This window comes from Procambarus clarkii, chromosome 61 (assembly GCF_040958095.1).
Source record: "Procambarus clarkii isolate CNS0578487 chromosome 61, FALCON_Pclarkii_2.0, whole genome shotgun sequence".
Taxonomy (NCBI): Eukaryota; Metazoa; Arthropoda; class Malacostraca; order Decapoda; family Cambaridae; genus Procambarus; species Procambarus clarkii.
The window spans coordinates 12265200-12281699 of NC_091210.1; the positions used below are offsets into that span (position 1 = coordinate 12265200).

Genomic DNA, 16500 nt, shown 5'->3' on the forward strand with positions numbered 1-16500 from the left:
ACGTTCCCATCAGGTTGCATGCATACCACTTTTCACATAATTTAACTGCTTTTTCCTTCCTGTTCATCTCATAGCATTTACTCATGATTTAACAAGCATCACAAATGTAGTGGTTTAGCTTAATCATAAACATATGATCTTGGGCAAAACACATCACCAATTGCAGCTTAACCAGAAACATATGATCGTGGGCAAAACACCTCGTTAAATAAAGTCGATGTTCATTAGACCGAGGAAGCATCAATATACTGTATTACAGTGCTTAAAATTACACCAAAGCACCACAATTTTTTTTTGCGTGATCAATAGCCTCAAAAGATGTGTGTAAAGTTTTTCCCTTTGCTCTGTATCTAAACCATAAAATATGGGATTACAGTACCTCTATAAAATTTAGATTATCATCAATAATAATATACTGTACTGTATACAGTACTGTATATATAAACACACACACACACACACAACTGTACACCAGTTGATTGACAGTTGAGAGGTGGGACCAAAGAGCCAAAGCTCAACCCCCGCAAGCACAATTAGGTGAGTACACACACACACACACACACACACACACACACACACACACACACACACACACACACACACACACAGTGTGCTTATCAGAAAAACTGACAAATGAGAACTAACCCTCCATGAGTTTCCTCCAGTTGGTGGGTACAGTTGTAGGGATATGTAGTCGAAGCTTGTTCATGGCAACCCCATAAGCAATAGCCAGGGTGTCGATGCCCTTGTACGGGGACTCTCCAGTAAGAAGCTCCCACAGCAACACACCATAGCTGTGTAAGAAAGAAAAGATGATGTGATTCATCACTACATATGGTGACAATGCAACTATCAGTACACATGCTTTTCATCTTAGACATGATTAATCTACTGCCCTTATGTGATACAGTTATAATGGCCACAGATACAGTATTGTATTGTGAATTATTACCATGACTGAAATTATAATATCCAACATTGAATTCAATGAGAGACGTTTTTCAGGGCAGCCTTAGTAGTTCTTGGTACATTGGTTCTGTACCACAAACAGCCTCAGAACTACCAGGCCTCTAGACTTGCATAGGCCTACCAAACACCAGGACCAAAATATGGTGTTTTCAGAGTCGGAAGGAGCATGGAGGATTCAAAATCAAACTTATAACTGAGTAAAACCCAGAAAGTACAAGCGAAGCAAAACATCCTACATAAGTTGATGAAAGCCAGAAAAGCCGGAAATAAGGGAAGTGATAATTTGCCTAATTTCAACAAACCATGCACTTATATCCTAGTGAACCATACAGTATTCAAAAATTGGTCTGACATATGCGGTAAAAGATGATCCTGAATAAATAAATAAATAATTAAAGGCAGTTCTTATGTTGGACAACCTTGCAGACACAGCTGATGATATTCATTACATGTGGGCTTCTGGTGACAGATTTAGTGTAAATTCAACCACTAATTCTATTTCTCCAGGAGGGGTTTCCTCTCGTAAACGGTACTTTGTGCCTGGCCTCCTATTTCTAGCACCAACTTTATTACTTTCCACTCGAGTTAGACTATAGTGTTCACTTGTTGAACCATTCTTCTTTTTGTTCAAGTTATCTTTTAGTTTCTTGCCCCTTTCCATTGTATTTATCTTTCTCAATTGTAACAGCAAACATCAAGAGGAAACATTTGTTCAAATTGCCATGAATAGGAGCCGGTCGGCCGAGCGGACAGCACGCTGGACTTGTGATCCTGTGGTCCTGGGTTCGATCCCAGGCGCCGGCGAGAAACAATGGGCAGAGTTTCTTTCAACCTATGCCCCTGTTACCTAGCAGTAAAATAGGTACCTGGATGTTAGTCAGCTGTCACGGGCTGCTTCCTGGGGGTGGAGGCCTGGTCGAGGACCGGGCCGCGGGGACACTAAAAGCCCCGAAATCATCTCAAGATAATCTCAAGATAACATGGCAATTTGAACAAAGTAAATTCTTAAAGAGACGGCAAGAATAGAATGGTCATGTGAAGGTGTTTGCAATGATCACTGGCAGGAAGGTGATATAGTGAAGGAAGGAAAACAATGGGAAATAGACTTGGGTTGGGAGAAAGAAAAAAGGGAGGGGATAAAAGAGAAAAACTGAAAGAGAAAGAGATCAAGGAGAAGAGGGCAAGTGGAGAAGAAAGGAAACTTTAGAGTTAAACAGAGCACTGACCTCCAGACATCAGATGCCTTGGAAAAAGTGGAGGTTTTTATGACCTCTGGAGCCATCCAGGCATAGGTACCGGCGGCAGACATGCGAGTTGTCTTAGACACCTCTCGTGCCAGCCCAAAGTCTGTGATCTTCAGTGTCTTGAACTGCAGCTCATTCTTGTCTATACACTCACTCAACAGCACTGAAACATAAACACTGCATTTAGTCTTCCTCACCATAGCAATATAATGATCAAATTAACAACACACATTAGCCTAACAGTTTAGATATACAGTATATAATATTTATTTTGGTAGCAGTCTTTCTTGTAGACATATTACTTTCTTGTAGACACACCAGAAAGGGTTAGATCAATGATTCTAACACGAATCTTCTATTATGTTGTTCTTGGCTTGAAAAGGAAGTTGACAAATTAACTATAAAGTACATTTTACAGTAGTTTTTTATGGGTGATACCAAGTGATGTATTTCATTGAACCTGTCAACATTTTCAAAGGCAGAGATGCAGCATAATACAAATTTTCTGGAGCACCTGATTGCATTAACCAAGAAGGTTGAGGTGAAGAAAGATGTTGCATGGGGCAATAGGCCATCTGTAGTTTCCTTAATTCTTATGTTATCAGGAGCACAGTGTGCTGGATATTTTGTCTTGATCTTGGGGATGGTAGAATGCTCTCGAGTATGAGCTGGCTGTTAATAGTTGGTTGATATTGTTTAACATGTAGTGTTTTGCCGATGTCTTATCTTCAATTGTTGTTTGTGAACAACAAAAAACATGAAATTTCTACTCACACCCAGATCACCACCCGAGATATCCTGACCAACACCACCATAAAAAAATAAAAAATAAAAAAACAGTTATGATAAAATATTAGACATCGGCAAAGCATTACATATCAAAATCTCAACCAACTATTAACAGCCAGCTGACACTCAGAAATAGATCAGGACAGACTAGCTGGCACTGGTGGCAGATGAACAAGGTGACACAAGGGTGACAAGTTATAACGGTGACAAGTTACCACAAGTCGAGCCTGGCCTCAGGCCGGGTTCGGAGTGTAGAAGAACTCCCAGAACCCTCTCCTTATATGCTTCTAGGGGAAACACTAAGTACCCAAAGGAACTAGAGATATTGGAAATGTTGCTTTCGGTGTAAGATTAATGGTAAATAAAATACACAAAGAAGCGTAGAGATGCCAGACTCTATTCACAGATTCAAGTGCATATATAACAAATCCCAATAGTATGGGGAACCCGTAAACAAGACGACTGAAGGTTGAGAGGCAGAACCAAAGAGCTGAAGCTCACCCCTCCCCAACTGACCCCCCCCCCCTCTCTCGCAAACACAGCGCAATTAGTTAAATATTCACCCACCAACTTATCAGCAAGTGAAACGTGGCCACCAAACACCACAGACTTTATACCCACACTGCCCATGACGGGATTTTTTAGCATCACCTAGTTAGCTTTTTTGACACACTGTACTCCACTTCATATAGTCTAGGGTAGCTGCACTAATGCAGATGTACCTAATGTGTTAATACAAAATAAATACATTCCAGTGCAGGCTACTAAACATATGGCCCTGTATGGCTAACCATCCTGCGAGAAGGGGAACTTTCAGTGTCACTGTTACCTTATTCACTCTTGTGTTGATGATATCCTCATAATGCACCCAGAGTCTGCCAGGGCAGACTGCTTATCACATGCCTCTGTATGACTAACCATCCTGTGTGATGGGGAGTTTTTAGTATCACGTACCTAGCTTTTAGACACATTGTACTCCCCTTCATATAGTCTAGGGTAGCTGCACAAATGCAAATGTACCTAATGTATTAATAAAAAAAATACATTTAGTCTCTTAGGAGAAAATGAGTAGTGCAGTAGTATGGGACAGGAGCAGAGCAAATAGTGAGGGTTGAGGGGCAGAGAGTGGGAGGAGAGGGCAGTACATGGACTTTATTTTGTTTGCTTACTCCTATTTTCTGTGACCTGTCAGAAAATGTAATCTACTGGCCACTCCAAGCAACAGCCTGTCGGACCAAGCTTTCACGAGTCAAGTGTGGTCCCGGGCCGGGCTCGAGGAGAAGAACAACTCGCAGAACCCAATCCAGGTACAATCCAAACATCGCCCCCACTTTGCCTGTTATTTCCTTGGACTTCAATGTATATCCCATCACTCAATGGCCACTTATATCAAATGTTTTTTTTTACAAATTTGTACACAACATCTGCATTTTGGTTTTCATATAATGCTTCTGGGATTTAGTCATAGCTGATTGAGTAATTGTGAAAGGGAGGATCTTCCTGCTCAAAATCCATGTTGAACTGGGTTTTGTAGTTCGTTTTTTCTCCATAAACTGGAGATTTCACTCTCAATTTCTCTCCCTACAGCCCGTTCTCTTAATTTGCCACTCAATAAAACATCCAACCCCTCAACCTAAACGGAAACTACGAACTTAAGCAACTCGCCTAACCCTATCGAGCCCATTGTATAGAAAATGTAATTGTGAGCCGTTACGTTTCATAACAGGTTACATTTGTAACGTTGGTTACATAATGTACAAAAGGCAACCTATTAGTTGAGAGGACGGTTGGCGAGGGGGACTAATATTGTAACGTTAATGCGACCGGCCTTCAATTTTCTGCCGTGGTTGTGCTACCTCCCTTTTCCAGTGGGACTGGCATCCCTACATTGTTCAAACCTTTACTCCATGTTACAAGTAGTGTTGCTGGCACTTTCCATTTCCTTATAAATAAAGAATTCAGGTCCCTAGACGAAGTGCACGAGCAGATTGTCAATGACTTCTTCAAAGTCTGCTGTGATAATGTTAATTTCACCCTCTCACAAGTCGAGCCTGGCCTCGGGCCGGGCTTGGGGAGTAGAAGAACTCCCAGAACCCCATCAACCAGGTATATGTGGGCCTGCGGGCCGCTCCAAGCAACAGCCTGGTGGACCAAACTCTCACAAGTCAAGCCTGGCCTCGGGCCGGGCTTGGGCAGTAGAAGAACTCCCAGAACCCCATCAACCAGGTATATGTGGGCCTGCGGGCCGCTCCAAGCAACAGCCTGGTGGACCAAACTCTCACAAGTCAAGCCTGGCCTCGGGCCGGGCTTGGGCAGTAGAAGAACTCCCAGAACCCCATCAAGCAGGTATATGTGGGCCTGCGGGCCGCTCCAAGCAACAGCCTGGTGGACCAAACTCTCACAAGTCGAGCCTGGCCTCGGGCCGGGCTTGGGCAGTAGAAGAACTCCCAGAACCCCATCAACCAGGTATATGTGGGCCTGCGGGCCGCTCCAAGCAACAGCCTGGTGGACCAAACTCTCACAAGTCAAGCCTGGCCTCGGGCCGGGCTTGGGCAGTAGAAGAACTCCCAGAACCCCATCAACCAGGTATATGTGGACCTGCGGGCCGCCCCAAGCAACAGCCTGGTGGACCAAACTCTCACAAGTCGAGCCTGGCCTCGGGCCGGGCTTGGGCAGTAGAAGAACTCCCAGAACCCCATCAACTCGGTATCAACCAGATGTGAGAATTTTGTTCACGAAGATGATGTTGGCCGCGTGTGTTTACAATGTGTTGTGCTGACTGTGTATGATTAAATATATAGTATTGGCGGTGATGTGTATAATGCGGGCAGCAGCATGTTGTGATGTAGGCCGAGCAGTGCCATGACTGGTCGCCCTTACAGTGGGGTGGAGCCAGACCCCAGCGTGCAGAACAGGGAAAGGGGGGAAGCGGCCGCGTCCCTTGATATGCAGTTACTGATATACCTGTCAGTCACCCACCTACTTGGTCAATACCTGCGGCCGCCCACCTGTCACACGCCTCGCTCCTCGCTCCCTCGCCTATATTGAACCTTCCCCCGACACTTAATTAAACGCTCTCACTTCATGATGGGGGAGGGAGGGGAGAAGGCTGCAAGTCTCAAAGTTTCAAGTATTCAATCACTCGTGAACCAAAGTCTTTACGTCATTTCCATTTCAGTGTAATTGGAATTTGGGTTCCTTAGGGTATATATATGGTGTTCTACCATGGTGTGTTTCTAGGTGATGGGGGGTGTTTCTAGGTGATGGGGGGTGTTCCTAGGTGATGGGGAGTGTTCCTAGGTGATGGGGGGTGTTCCTAGGTGATGGGGGGTGTTCCTAGGTGATGGGGTGAGAATAGCCAGGTACAAAACGAGACAAACGACGTTGATATCGCTGATTCTGAGTTAATTAAGCGTTACTCTAGCATGTTTTGTCCTGTGGGAGGACAACTGGAGGTGGGTAACAGGTAAACCACAGGTACCTGTAGGGGAAGGGAGAGGTTATGTTGTTCAGGGATGAACAGCTCAAGAGGAGGCGGGAAGGATCACTCACTATACATAGGCGCTGCATTCATCAGACCTCTTCACGACGCAATGATATAACCATTACGACATTTTCAGACAAGTTGACACGCAAGTACATCCGCAGGAATATAAACTGTTTTTAATGGTCCACATAACCCCAGTTAACACACAGTAAAGTTATGACAACAACACGTTATCATGTTCCTTCAATCTTATAATAGGAGCTATATACAAGGTCACTAAACTTAAGACAGAATGTAAGTCACATCGTCGTGTCATTCTTGACGGATGATACAAAAACCAGCATGATAATTACCTATGTAGAAGACAGAAATTCCAAGCCAAAATCAATCAAGTCTTCGATTGGGCAACAGAAAATAACACGATTTTTAAGTGATAAAATACAGATACTTAAGTATGATAAAAATGAAGAACTTGATGAGAAACAGGATTAAACTCGGCCCGTACAAGGCAGAAACAGCTCTACCAATAGAAGGAAAACAACATGTAAAGGATCTGGGAATAATTATATCAGATGACCTCACGTTTAGTGAGCATAACGAAACAAATTATTGGCCAGGGAAAATGATAGCGTGGATTATAAGAACCTGCAACTCCAGGCATTTTACTACAAGGCTCACTCTTCAAAACATTTGTGCCTTACCGCCTTGAATAGTGCTGCGTATTAATTTTATCTTTCAATTATATATTTTGTTTAAATAGAAGGCATACAGAGAACATATACGGCAAGCATAGATACAGTTAAACTCCAACATAACAGTGACTGTCTCAAAGCACTCAAAATGTACTGGCTAGAAACGCGACGAGAGAGATCACAATATATATATAGATGATACTAGAATGTCAGCTCTGAAATCTATAGAATAAATAATATACAATAATGATATGTTGACCAGACCACACACTAGAAGTTGAAGGGACGACGACGTTTCGGTCCGTCCTGGACCATTCTCAAGTCGATATTTTCAAGAAAGGCGATAGGGAGGAGGCACTTAACTACAGACTCGTATCACTGACAAGCATCCCCTGAAAAATACTTGAAAGAATAATTAGGCTAAGACTTGTTGACTTCAACTTCTAGTGTGTGGTCTGGTCAACATACTTCAGCCCCGTTATTGTGACTCATCGCCTGCATACAATAATGATAAATATGGCCGTCAGGGGGGCCTGACGGCTGAGTGGACAGCACTCGGGATTCGTAGTTCTAAGGTTCCGGGTTCGATCCCCGTTGGAGGCGGAAGCAAACAGGCAGTTTCTTTCACACTGATGCGCCTGTTCACCTAGCAGTAAATATGTACCTGGGAGTTTGACAGCTGCTACGGGCTGCTTGCTGGGGTTATGTAACAAAAAGGAGACCTGGTCGAGGACCGAGCCGCGGGGACGCTAAGCCTCGAAATCATCTCAAGATAACCTCAAGATAGCATGACATGCCATCTTGAGGTATGCCTCGACCTAGTAAAGAGTCGAGGTCCCACAGCCACAGAACACTATGAACCTCAGAGGCTCAAGAGGTCTTAGCCTTCTACCAGAACATACATAGTGATATACAAGTGTAGATATGACAGAGCCCGATAGGCTCAGGAATCTGTACACCTGTTGATTGACGGTTGAGAGGCGGGACCAAAGAGCCAGAGCTCAACCCCCGCAAACACAACTAGGTGAGTACAACCCTGTCCTCCCGTTTACCTAGTACTAACAGTGACAATGTCCACCATCGTACATATAATGACATAATCCATAAGTACAATTAACAACTAATGAATTTGGACAAACAAAAATAAATGTTTCGCATTAATGTTAATAGATAGAACCTAACTTTCCTAACTTCCCCGCCCGTTTCCCCACCCCTAGTCTCTTCCCCTACCCGCCCCAGCCCCCCTCCCCACCCCCCTCCCCACCCCAGCCCTTGTGATGTGGTGGCTGCTCACTATATATCGAGCTGATGAAAGTCTGGTCGATAACGGCGGTGACCGCACCTAACCCACATGTGCTTCTACCCCCCACCCACCCACCCCCCCGTCAACCCCAACCCCCTTCTCAATCCCCACACGTACTGAACTCCCTCCTCCTCCGCCAAGCCTCTTCCTCAACCTTGCCTTGATCATACCTCGATCTAGTTCTCAGAGTTCTCCTACTCCCCGAGCCCGTCCCAGATGTGTGATAACTTGGTCCAGCAGGCTGTTGCTTGGAGCAGTCCGCACGCCCGTGTGGGGGGGTCTAACCCCCCCCCACACTGGCCACCCCCAACCTCAAATATCTCCCTTCCCCTACATGTGTTCCCATGTCTTCCAAACATATGTAGGTTGAATAGCCAGCGTGGCAATTCAACATATAAATTAGTATATAAGCCAGTGTGGAGTTTGCTCAAGCTCGTCACCCACCATTTGGTCCGGGAGACATCTACCGTCACGCAGGTGCAGTCGCACCTCCACAGATCTCCAGTATCAGCTCTTGATACTGGTAATGGCTCAAAAGGGCCACCACTTACGGGCTATTCATGCCCGTGCCACCTTTTGGCTGGCTTAATCTTCATCAATCAATCAATCAAGCTCGTCACCTAGTTGTGGTTGGACTTCAGACCCTGGGCCCCAATACTTACCCTGGCTGATCTCCTCTAGTTGGTTTCTGCTTCTCGTCTTCCATCTTTATTGCTTCTTCACTACCATAATTGAACTTCATTTTCTTCACATGGGTATAACACTGCATGAACAAAAGTGAACAAAATGAAATTCAATGTGTTAACCCGCTACGTTTTTACTCGTGGCAGCAGTAAATTAGTGTTTACGACTCGTGCATGTATTCCAGAAAATGTCCTTGACAAGATAAAATGCCGAAATTTGTATTCTAGAACGCGCAGGCGACAGAAACATTAATATAAATTTGGAAAATAGTAGAGGGGCTGGTCCCAAACCTGCACACAGAAATAACACCACATGAGACCAGGAGGCATGGCAGGATGTGCAGAATACCCCCGTTGAAGAGCAGAGGTGCAACAGGTACTCAGAGAGAACTCTATCAACATCAGAGGCCCGAGACTGTTCAACACGCTTCCACTACACATAAGGGACATAACTGGCCGACCCCTCACAGTGATCGAGAGAGAACTATCAACATCAGAGGCCAGAGACTGTTCAACACGCTTCCACTACACATAAGGGACATAACTGGCCGACCCCTCACAGTGTTCAAGAGAGAACTACCAACATCAGAGGTCCGAGACTGTTCAACACGCTTCCACTACACATAAGGGACATAACTGGCCGACCCCTCACAGTGTTCAAGAGAGAACTATCAACATCAGAGGTCCGAGACTGTTCAACACGCTTCCACTACACATAAGGGACATAACTGGCCGACCCCTCACGGTGTTCAAGAGAGAACTATCAACATCAGAGGCCCGAGACTGTTCAACACGCTTCCACTACACATAAGGGACATAACTGGCCGACCCCTCACAGTGTTCAAGAGAGAACTATCAACATCAGAGGCCCGAGACTGTTCAACACGCTTCCACTACACATAAGGGACATAACTGGCCGACCCCTCACAGTGATCGAGAGAGAACCATCAACAGCCCCTATAATATAGTCCACGTGTAAATTATGTATATATGTCTCCCATCTACACTCAAGAGAATGCAGATTTAGGCATTTTATTCGGTTCCAATAGTTTAGACATTTTACTGAGTGGATTGTGGCAGTAAAGGGTCTTTGCACGTTACCAGGCATGGTAACCACTACCATCCACCACTCACCTCTACCATTACTACCCTATAGGCTAAGCACCATCCCGTACACCTGTTTAGTCCAGTCATTGTACAATGTACCAGGATGGTGTTCTTGGAGTACTTGTACTCCCCAAGTCCAGCCACGAGGCCAGACCGGACATGGTGTAAATTATACTCTCTCTCCCCCGCCTGTTCCAGACTATTCTGAACGCTGTGAGACGGTTCAAGTAATATGGAAATAGAAATTGAAATAAGTTTATTGAGGTAAAATACACACAAAGGGATGAGGTAGCTCAAGCTATTCTCACCCCGTTCAGTACATCGTGTTAATACATACATAGACACACATCACAAACAAACAAACATATACATTCCTCCTTTACTCAAGTAGTATGGTATCAGACGTACACACAAATACTTTTATGACCTAGAGTAATATGAATGTTCACTGAGATTATTCAATGTGTGTTCCCTTTATGTCTTCAATTATGAACATCTCTCCTGCCTCGAAGGGTTGGTTGATGGGGTTCTGGGAGTTCTTCTACTCCCCAAGCCTACTCCGCAAGCCAAGGGGAGGCGAGTGTAATTCCAGGCGGGGAAGTTCAAGACTTTTGAGGACTCAGAGCACCGTGGAGGCATCCCTTTGATGTGTTCTTCCCCATAATACAACATTGCATTTCCCTGCCTGATGCTTGTTTGCTTGCTGACCAATCCACACACTAGACTTGTGTAGACTGACTCACCCTAGACTCACAATCGACTTGAGAATGGTCCAGAACGGACCGAAACGTCGTCGTCCCTTCATTTTCTAGTGTGTGGATTGGTTCAACATACTTCAGCCACGTTATTGTGACTCCTCACCTTCACTTGTCTGCTTCATAACGTTAGGTCGTCTGACATTGTTCCTGTATACATTCCCTGACCTATAACAGGAGTACGGGCGCTCTGATGCTGAGGGGAGACATGACCCCTTGTCTATCACATCACATGCTGGTGGGAAGACATGACCCCTTGTCTATCACATCAGATGCTGAGGGGAAGACATGACCCCTTGTCTATCACATCAGTTACTGAGGGGAAGACATGACCCCTGGTCTATCACATCACATGCTGGTGGGAAGACATGACCCCTTGTCTATCACATCAGTTACTGAGGGGAAGACATGACCCCCTGGTCTACCACATTACATGCTGGTGGGAAGACATGACCCCTTGTCTATCACATCATTTCCTGAGGGGAGACATGACCCCTGGTCTATCACATCAGATGCTGAGGGGAAGACATGACCCCTTGTCTATCACATCAGTTGCTGAGGGGAGACATGACCCCCCTGGCTATCACATCAGTTGCTGAAGGGGAGACATGACCCCTTGTCTATCACATCAGATGCTGAGGGGAAGACATGACCCCTTGTCTATCACATCAGTTGCTGAGGGGAAGACATTCCCCTCAGCAACTGAGAGGAACTGAAGATGAGACATCGTTTCTCAAGTCGAAACGATGTCTCATCTTCCGGTAAAAAAAAAATTATTTAGTCTTCATATTAAATGAACATCCCTTTAATTACAAATGATTCAACTGTCACCACTTGCATCATCTAAGGAACCACCTACATATTGACACCGCCAAACATCAATTCCCTAACACAGACAAAATAAAGAGGTACGAAACCTGTAGATCATGAACGTGGTGTACTTGTGTAAGATAAAAAAAAAAGTCTACTCGTCAGTAGTGTGGCGCAACCAACCTTACTGCTTTTTTTTTTTTTTTTTTTGAGATATATATGTTATACTCAAATTCTGTCAGTTGAAATGTAACCAATCACAGGCAAGTAGGCCTCTGACGTCATGCCAGACAGAGGAGCATCAAGCATGCTCCCAGCAGCCTCAGTTATCCTCACAGACTCAGAGTAGAAGGACCTCGGCTAGGCAGATATATACCTTGCTATCTCAGTCAATAAATATATACAGAAGCGACTACTGTGTCTACCTTCTACCCCGAACAAGGCAAACGAATACTGGTAGCAGCAGTGGGATCCAGAAATTTTTTTCTGGAAGCAAAAGTTCCAGTACCCAGCATCGCCTCGTGTTCCAGCCAAAACCGCCGCCACCGCCACCGCCATAAGCCGCCATCCTGCCACCCACGCATCAAATATTGTGCCAGACCGGGGTCCTGCCATCAACCACTACTCCAGGCTAACGTTTTAGAAGTAAGGGTCAATATTTTCCTGTGAGAACGCTCACTCATCAGTGAGGAGGAAGGAAGCTTCCCGCGCCAGCCATTTTTGAACCTCGCGCCACCACGTGGGAACCACCTATTACACCCACCACCACCACCACCGCCACCCAAGCTGACAGTATCAAGCTTCGTGAGGGTGCAAGCTACTGCAATCGTCGTCAGCCATCGTCGCAAGTATCAACTGGTTATTCCATCGTCGCAATATTGTCGTCGTCAGAATTTATCTTCGTGCTTCTAGCGTGAACAGTGTGGGGTCCCTGAGTCTCGCGCCACCGCCGCCAGGAGCGCTGCCGTCGCATCCAGTTTGTAAACACGCCTCACATGGGCCTCTTCCGATCTTCACGACGCTTCTCCTTCTTTGGCTACTGGTGATCCTCATAAATTACAACCCTGAGATAAGTAATTGCTAGTTGAGAACAGCGTGCCAAGTGTTAAAAAGTGACTTATGTAATAATTCCCATAATATCCTGTGAATTAACCATTCAGTGACTTGTTAAATATTGGAGCCGGTTTAGTACTCCAGAGGCCCACAGTTTCTCTGAGACATTTCAATATTCCCTGCATATGATTCCATTATTCATTAATTGTTACTAGTGTCATTACTGAATTCAAAGGTGAGAGAAGTAAGAAATAATTGTTCTAGCAGTTTATTTTTGCATAAAAGAAATTTGTTTTTGAGATTTCCATAGACAATAGAACATAGAAATTTTTTTTATATTTCTCCAGACCTAACTTGAAATTTATCCTTTAAGCATTTTAATTTAAACTTTTACCATAGGAGTTATATACATTCCTGTGTCCAGTTTATGTGCTACATCCATATTTCTTGCATTGCCACTTGTTGTGTTGAATCTTTTTAATGAAATTTTGCAATTGCATTTCCCAGTTTTTATTCTAAATTGCTGTGCTTAGTCTGGTTTAATTAATTTACATACATCTAATTCCAGTCATTTTTTAATGAAAGATTGCTAAATTTAGTTTACAATTGCTTGTTCTTGATTATTTTCTTGCCTAGCCCAATTTAATAATTTTATTTCTGCCATTTTTACTTTAGCCAAGTTGATATTTTTTTTGTGTTTATTTTGTGTATACTATTTCTGATGCCAGGTGCACTTAATTATAATCTGCGTTCAAATATTACTTCCACGGCTGTGACAATGCCTACCACTGTTGAAACCCCTTCAGAATCAATGGGAACAGTTGCTCGTCCCAATGGCCAGAGATCAGCTCAGGAAATGGCTATTCCTCTTTTTGCTGGGGAATCGCGTTTATTAGAATCATGGTTTAGTAAGGTTGAAGCGAAAACAGTTGCACGTTTTTCTAAGCCTACTGATGCCGAATACTTAGCAATTGCACGGTCAGCCGTGGACACAACCAAAGGTGATGCACGTTTTGTTGTTGATGAGAAAGCCATTGTTAGCCTCCAGTCTTGGCCTGAATTTAAGGATTTCTTTCGCCGTCGCTTTGTTAATAAAGGAGACCTTGACCCATATAGGTTAGTCAAGAAAATTGCCAATGCCACCATGCAGCCTGGTGAATCGTTTAATGCGTTTACTAGCCGTCTCGATCAGTATCTGTATGCCTTAGTTTCTGCTATGAATAATTCAACTTGGTTAGATAAAGACAATAATCTGTCCCCTGAGGCTATGGCCAAAATGATAGCATTTGGTACTTTAATGCATTTTGCCCCCGAGCATACAAAACCAATCGTTGAGCAACAAAATTTTGGTGTTAAACATGAAATTGGTGAAGTATTTGAGGCTATTAACAATGCCGCAGATAAACTAGCTCCCCGAAGTGCTCAACTGTTGCCACCCTCTGATGCTGTAAATGTAGTCACAAGCTCTCAGCATCCTCCCACAAATTCTCAAAACTCTTGGTCGCAGAAGCGTACCCATGCTCGTAGCCCCCAGTCAAATTCGCCGCCTCATAAAATGCCGAAACGCCATAGTCCACAACCATCCACTCCCTCATGTTGGCATTGTGGTAAGAGTAACCACCTTGCAAGGGACTGTTGGTCCGCCCCTAGATCATCACCTCCTAGACAATTCTCTCGGCCCCCTCATCAATCTAATCATTCTAGGCTTCCATATTGCACGTACCATAAACAAGTTGGTCACCACACTGCGGATTGTAGAGCTAGGCAAAGGACATCTCCACCTCGTAACTCCCATGGTCAGTCTTGGCGAGGCTCACAGCGTCCAAGACATTATCAGAACTCTCGTAATTACAACTCCCAGCCCAGCTATAATGCAACTTCAAATTATAATGCTCAGTCACAGAATGCTGGAGCTCAGAATGTTCACTCCATGTCGTCGGGAAACCCCCAAGGCCATCCGCTAACCAATTCAAGCTAGCCAATCCTAGTGCCCTCCCTGTGTATTCAGTAGCTACCCAAAATAGATTTGGACACTTGACAGAGGAGGACACTGACTCTAGACCAGTTGTAGATGTTGACGGATCCACAGTAAATTTGACACAAACAAGACGCAGATATCCCAGACAACATAAGTCAAAAATAGTAACTTGTCCAGTCTCAAGTGATGGTCCCCTTGTATCAGCCATTGTACATGGTAGAGTTTTAAAAGTTTTTCTTGACTCAGGTGCAAAAATTAATATTGTCAAGCCCTCAGCTCTTAGAGACATTGAAAGTAAGCACCCTACTATTTTAAAACAGTCACACATACCTTTTCTAAGTGGTATTTCAGGAAATAAAGTAAAAGTTCAGGGTGAAATTGACCTCCCACTCAAGTTCAATGATGTCACATTGTCTATAACATGTTTAGTTGTTGACATTATTCATTTTCCTGGAGACATTCTCTTAGGTCTGTACACCATGATTGATGAAAATATTGCATTGTTTCCCCATCGTTGGAACATAAGTATCAAAGACCACGTCATACCCTTGTGTAGCATGTATCGACAGGGCCACGAGTTCAACCTTCAATCAGATTATGTTAATTTTGTTGACACCCGCCTTGCTAGCGTAGGTTTGTCAGATCATTGTCGTGGTAGCATACCCGAGAAAACAGGCACTCGATTGAAGCATAGTAGTTGTACAGTTGTTAAGGAGAATGAGTATCGGGACTTTCTGGAAGGGGACGCCCTAACGGATTCTCGTTGTCTCGCTCGCCTGGCAGCTTCCATCTCTGAAGTCAGTGGTTCCACGGCTACTGACACTGTGCTACACCCTCATTCTCTCACCAGAATAAGAGTTAAGGTTCAGGGAGTGCCTGAGTTGTCGGATGTGATTGCGGAAAGTGAAACATGTAAAGTGAATGGTACATTTGTTGAACCCTCCTGGCACACAGTGCAGGATGGTACTGTCTCACTTTTTATCGCGAACACAAGTAATGCCGATATCCATCTCCAGTCTGGTACCCATGTTGTAGATTTTGCCCATTACTCGTTACCGGTGCGAGTTGTGGATGATGTCTCCATGGATCATACTGTTTGTACACTCACACCAGGAGAACAGGGATCTCAGCCAGAGGTGCAAGCGCAACACCTCAGTCCTACTGATTTTCCTGACTCTGTGGCTCAGCTTTTGGAAATTTTGAACAGGAATAGAGCTGTTGTTGCTCTACCAGGAGAAAAATTAGGTCTCACTCCTCTCATTACACATAAAATTCCCCTTGAACAAGGAACTACGCCTATTTATGTACCAGCTTACCGACTTCCCCATTCTCAGAGAGCAGAAGCAGATAGACTTGTAGAAGAAATGTTACAGAGTGATGTAATTGAATCGAGTAATTCGCCATGGAACGCTCCATTGATTCTTGTACCAAAGCGAGATGGGACTTGGAGACCTGTAATCGATTATCGCAAGCTTAACAGAGTAACAATACCTGATCGTTTCCCACTTCCAGTTCTAAATGATTTGTTGCAAAGTATTGGTCGAAACAAAGTATTCTCAACGTTAGATTTGTTGCAGGGATTCTGGCAAATCCCCCTTGATGAGGAAAGTAAACAATTGACAGCCTTTAG

General features: G+C 44.3%; 1 protein-coding gene across 8 annotated transcripts in view; it reads right to left on the minus strand.

Moving 5' to 3' along the window:
* Positions 1–16500, minus strand: part of LOC123774381 (mitogen-activated protein kinase kinase kinase 11) — a 118719-nt gene that overhangs the window by 52906 nt on the left and 49313 nt on the right. For all 8 annotated transcript variants that reach the window (XM_069307798.1, XM_045768600.2, XM_045768598.2 and 5 more), the window contains exons 4-5: positions 2196–2376; positions 646–794 (exon numbers count right to left, since the gene is read on the minus strand). In XM_069307798.1, the coding sequence (XP_069163899.1) occupies positions 646–794; positions 2196–2376 (330 nt within the window). The remainder of the gene's footprint in view (positions 1–645; positions 795–2195; positions 2377–16500) is intronic.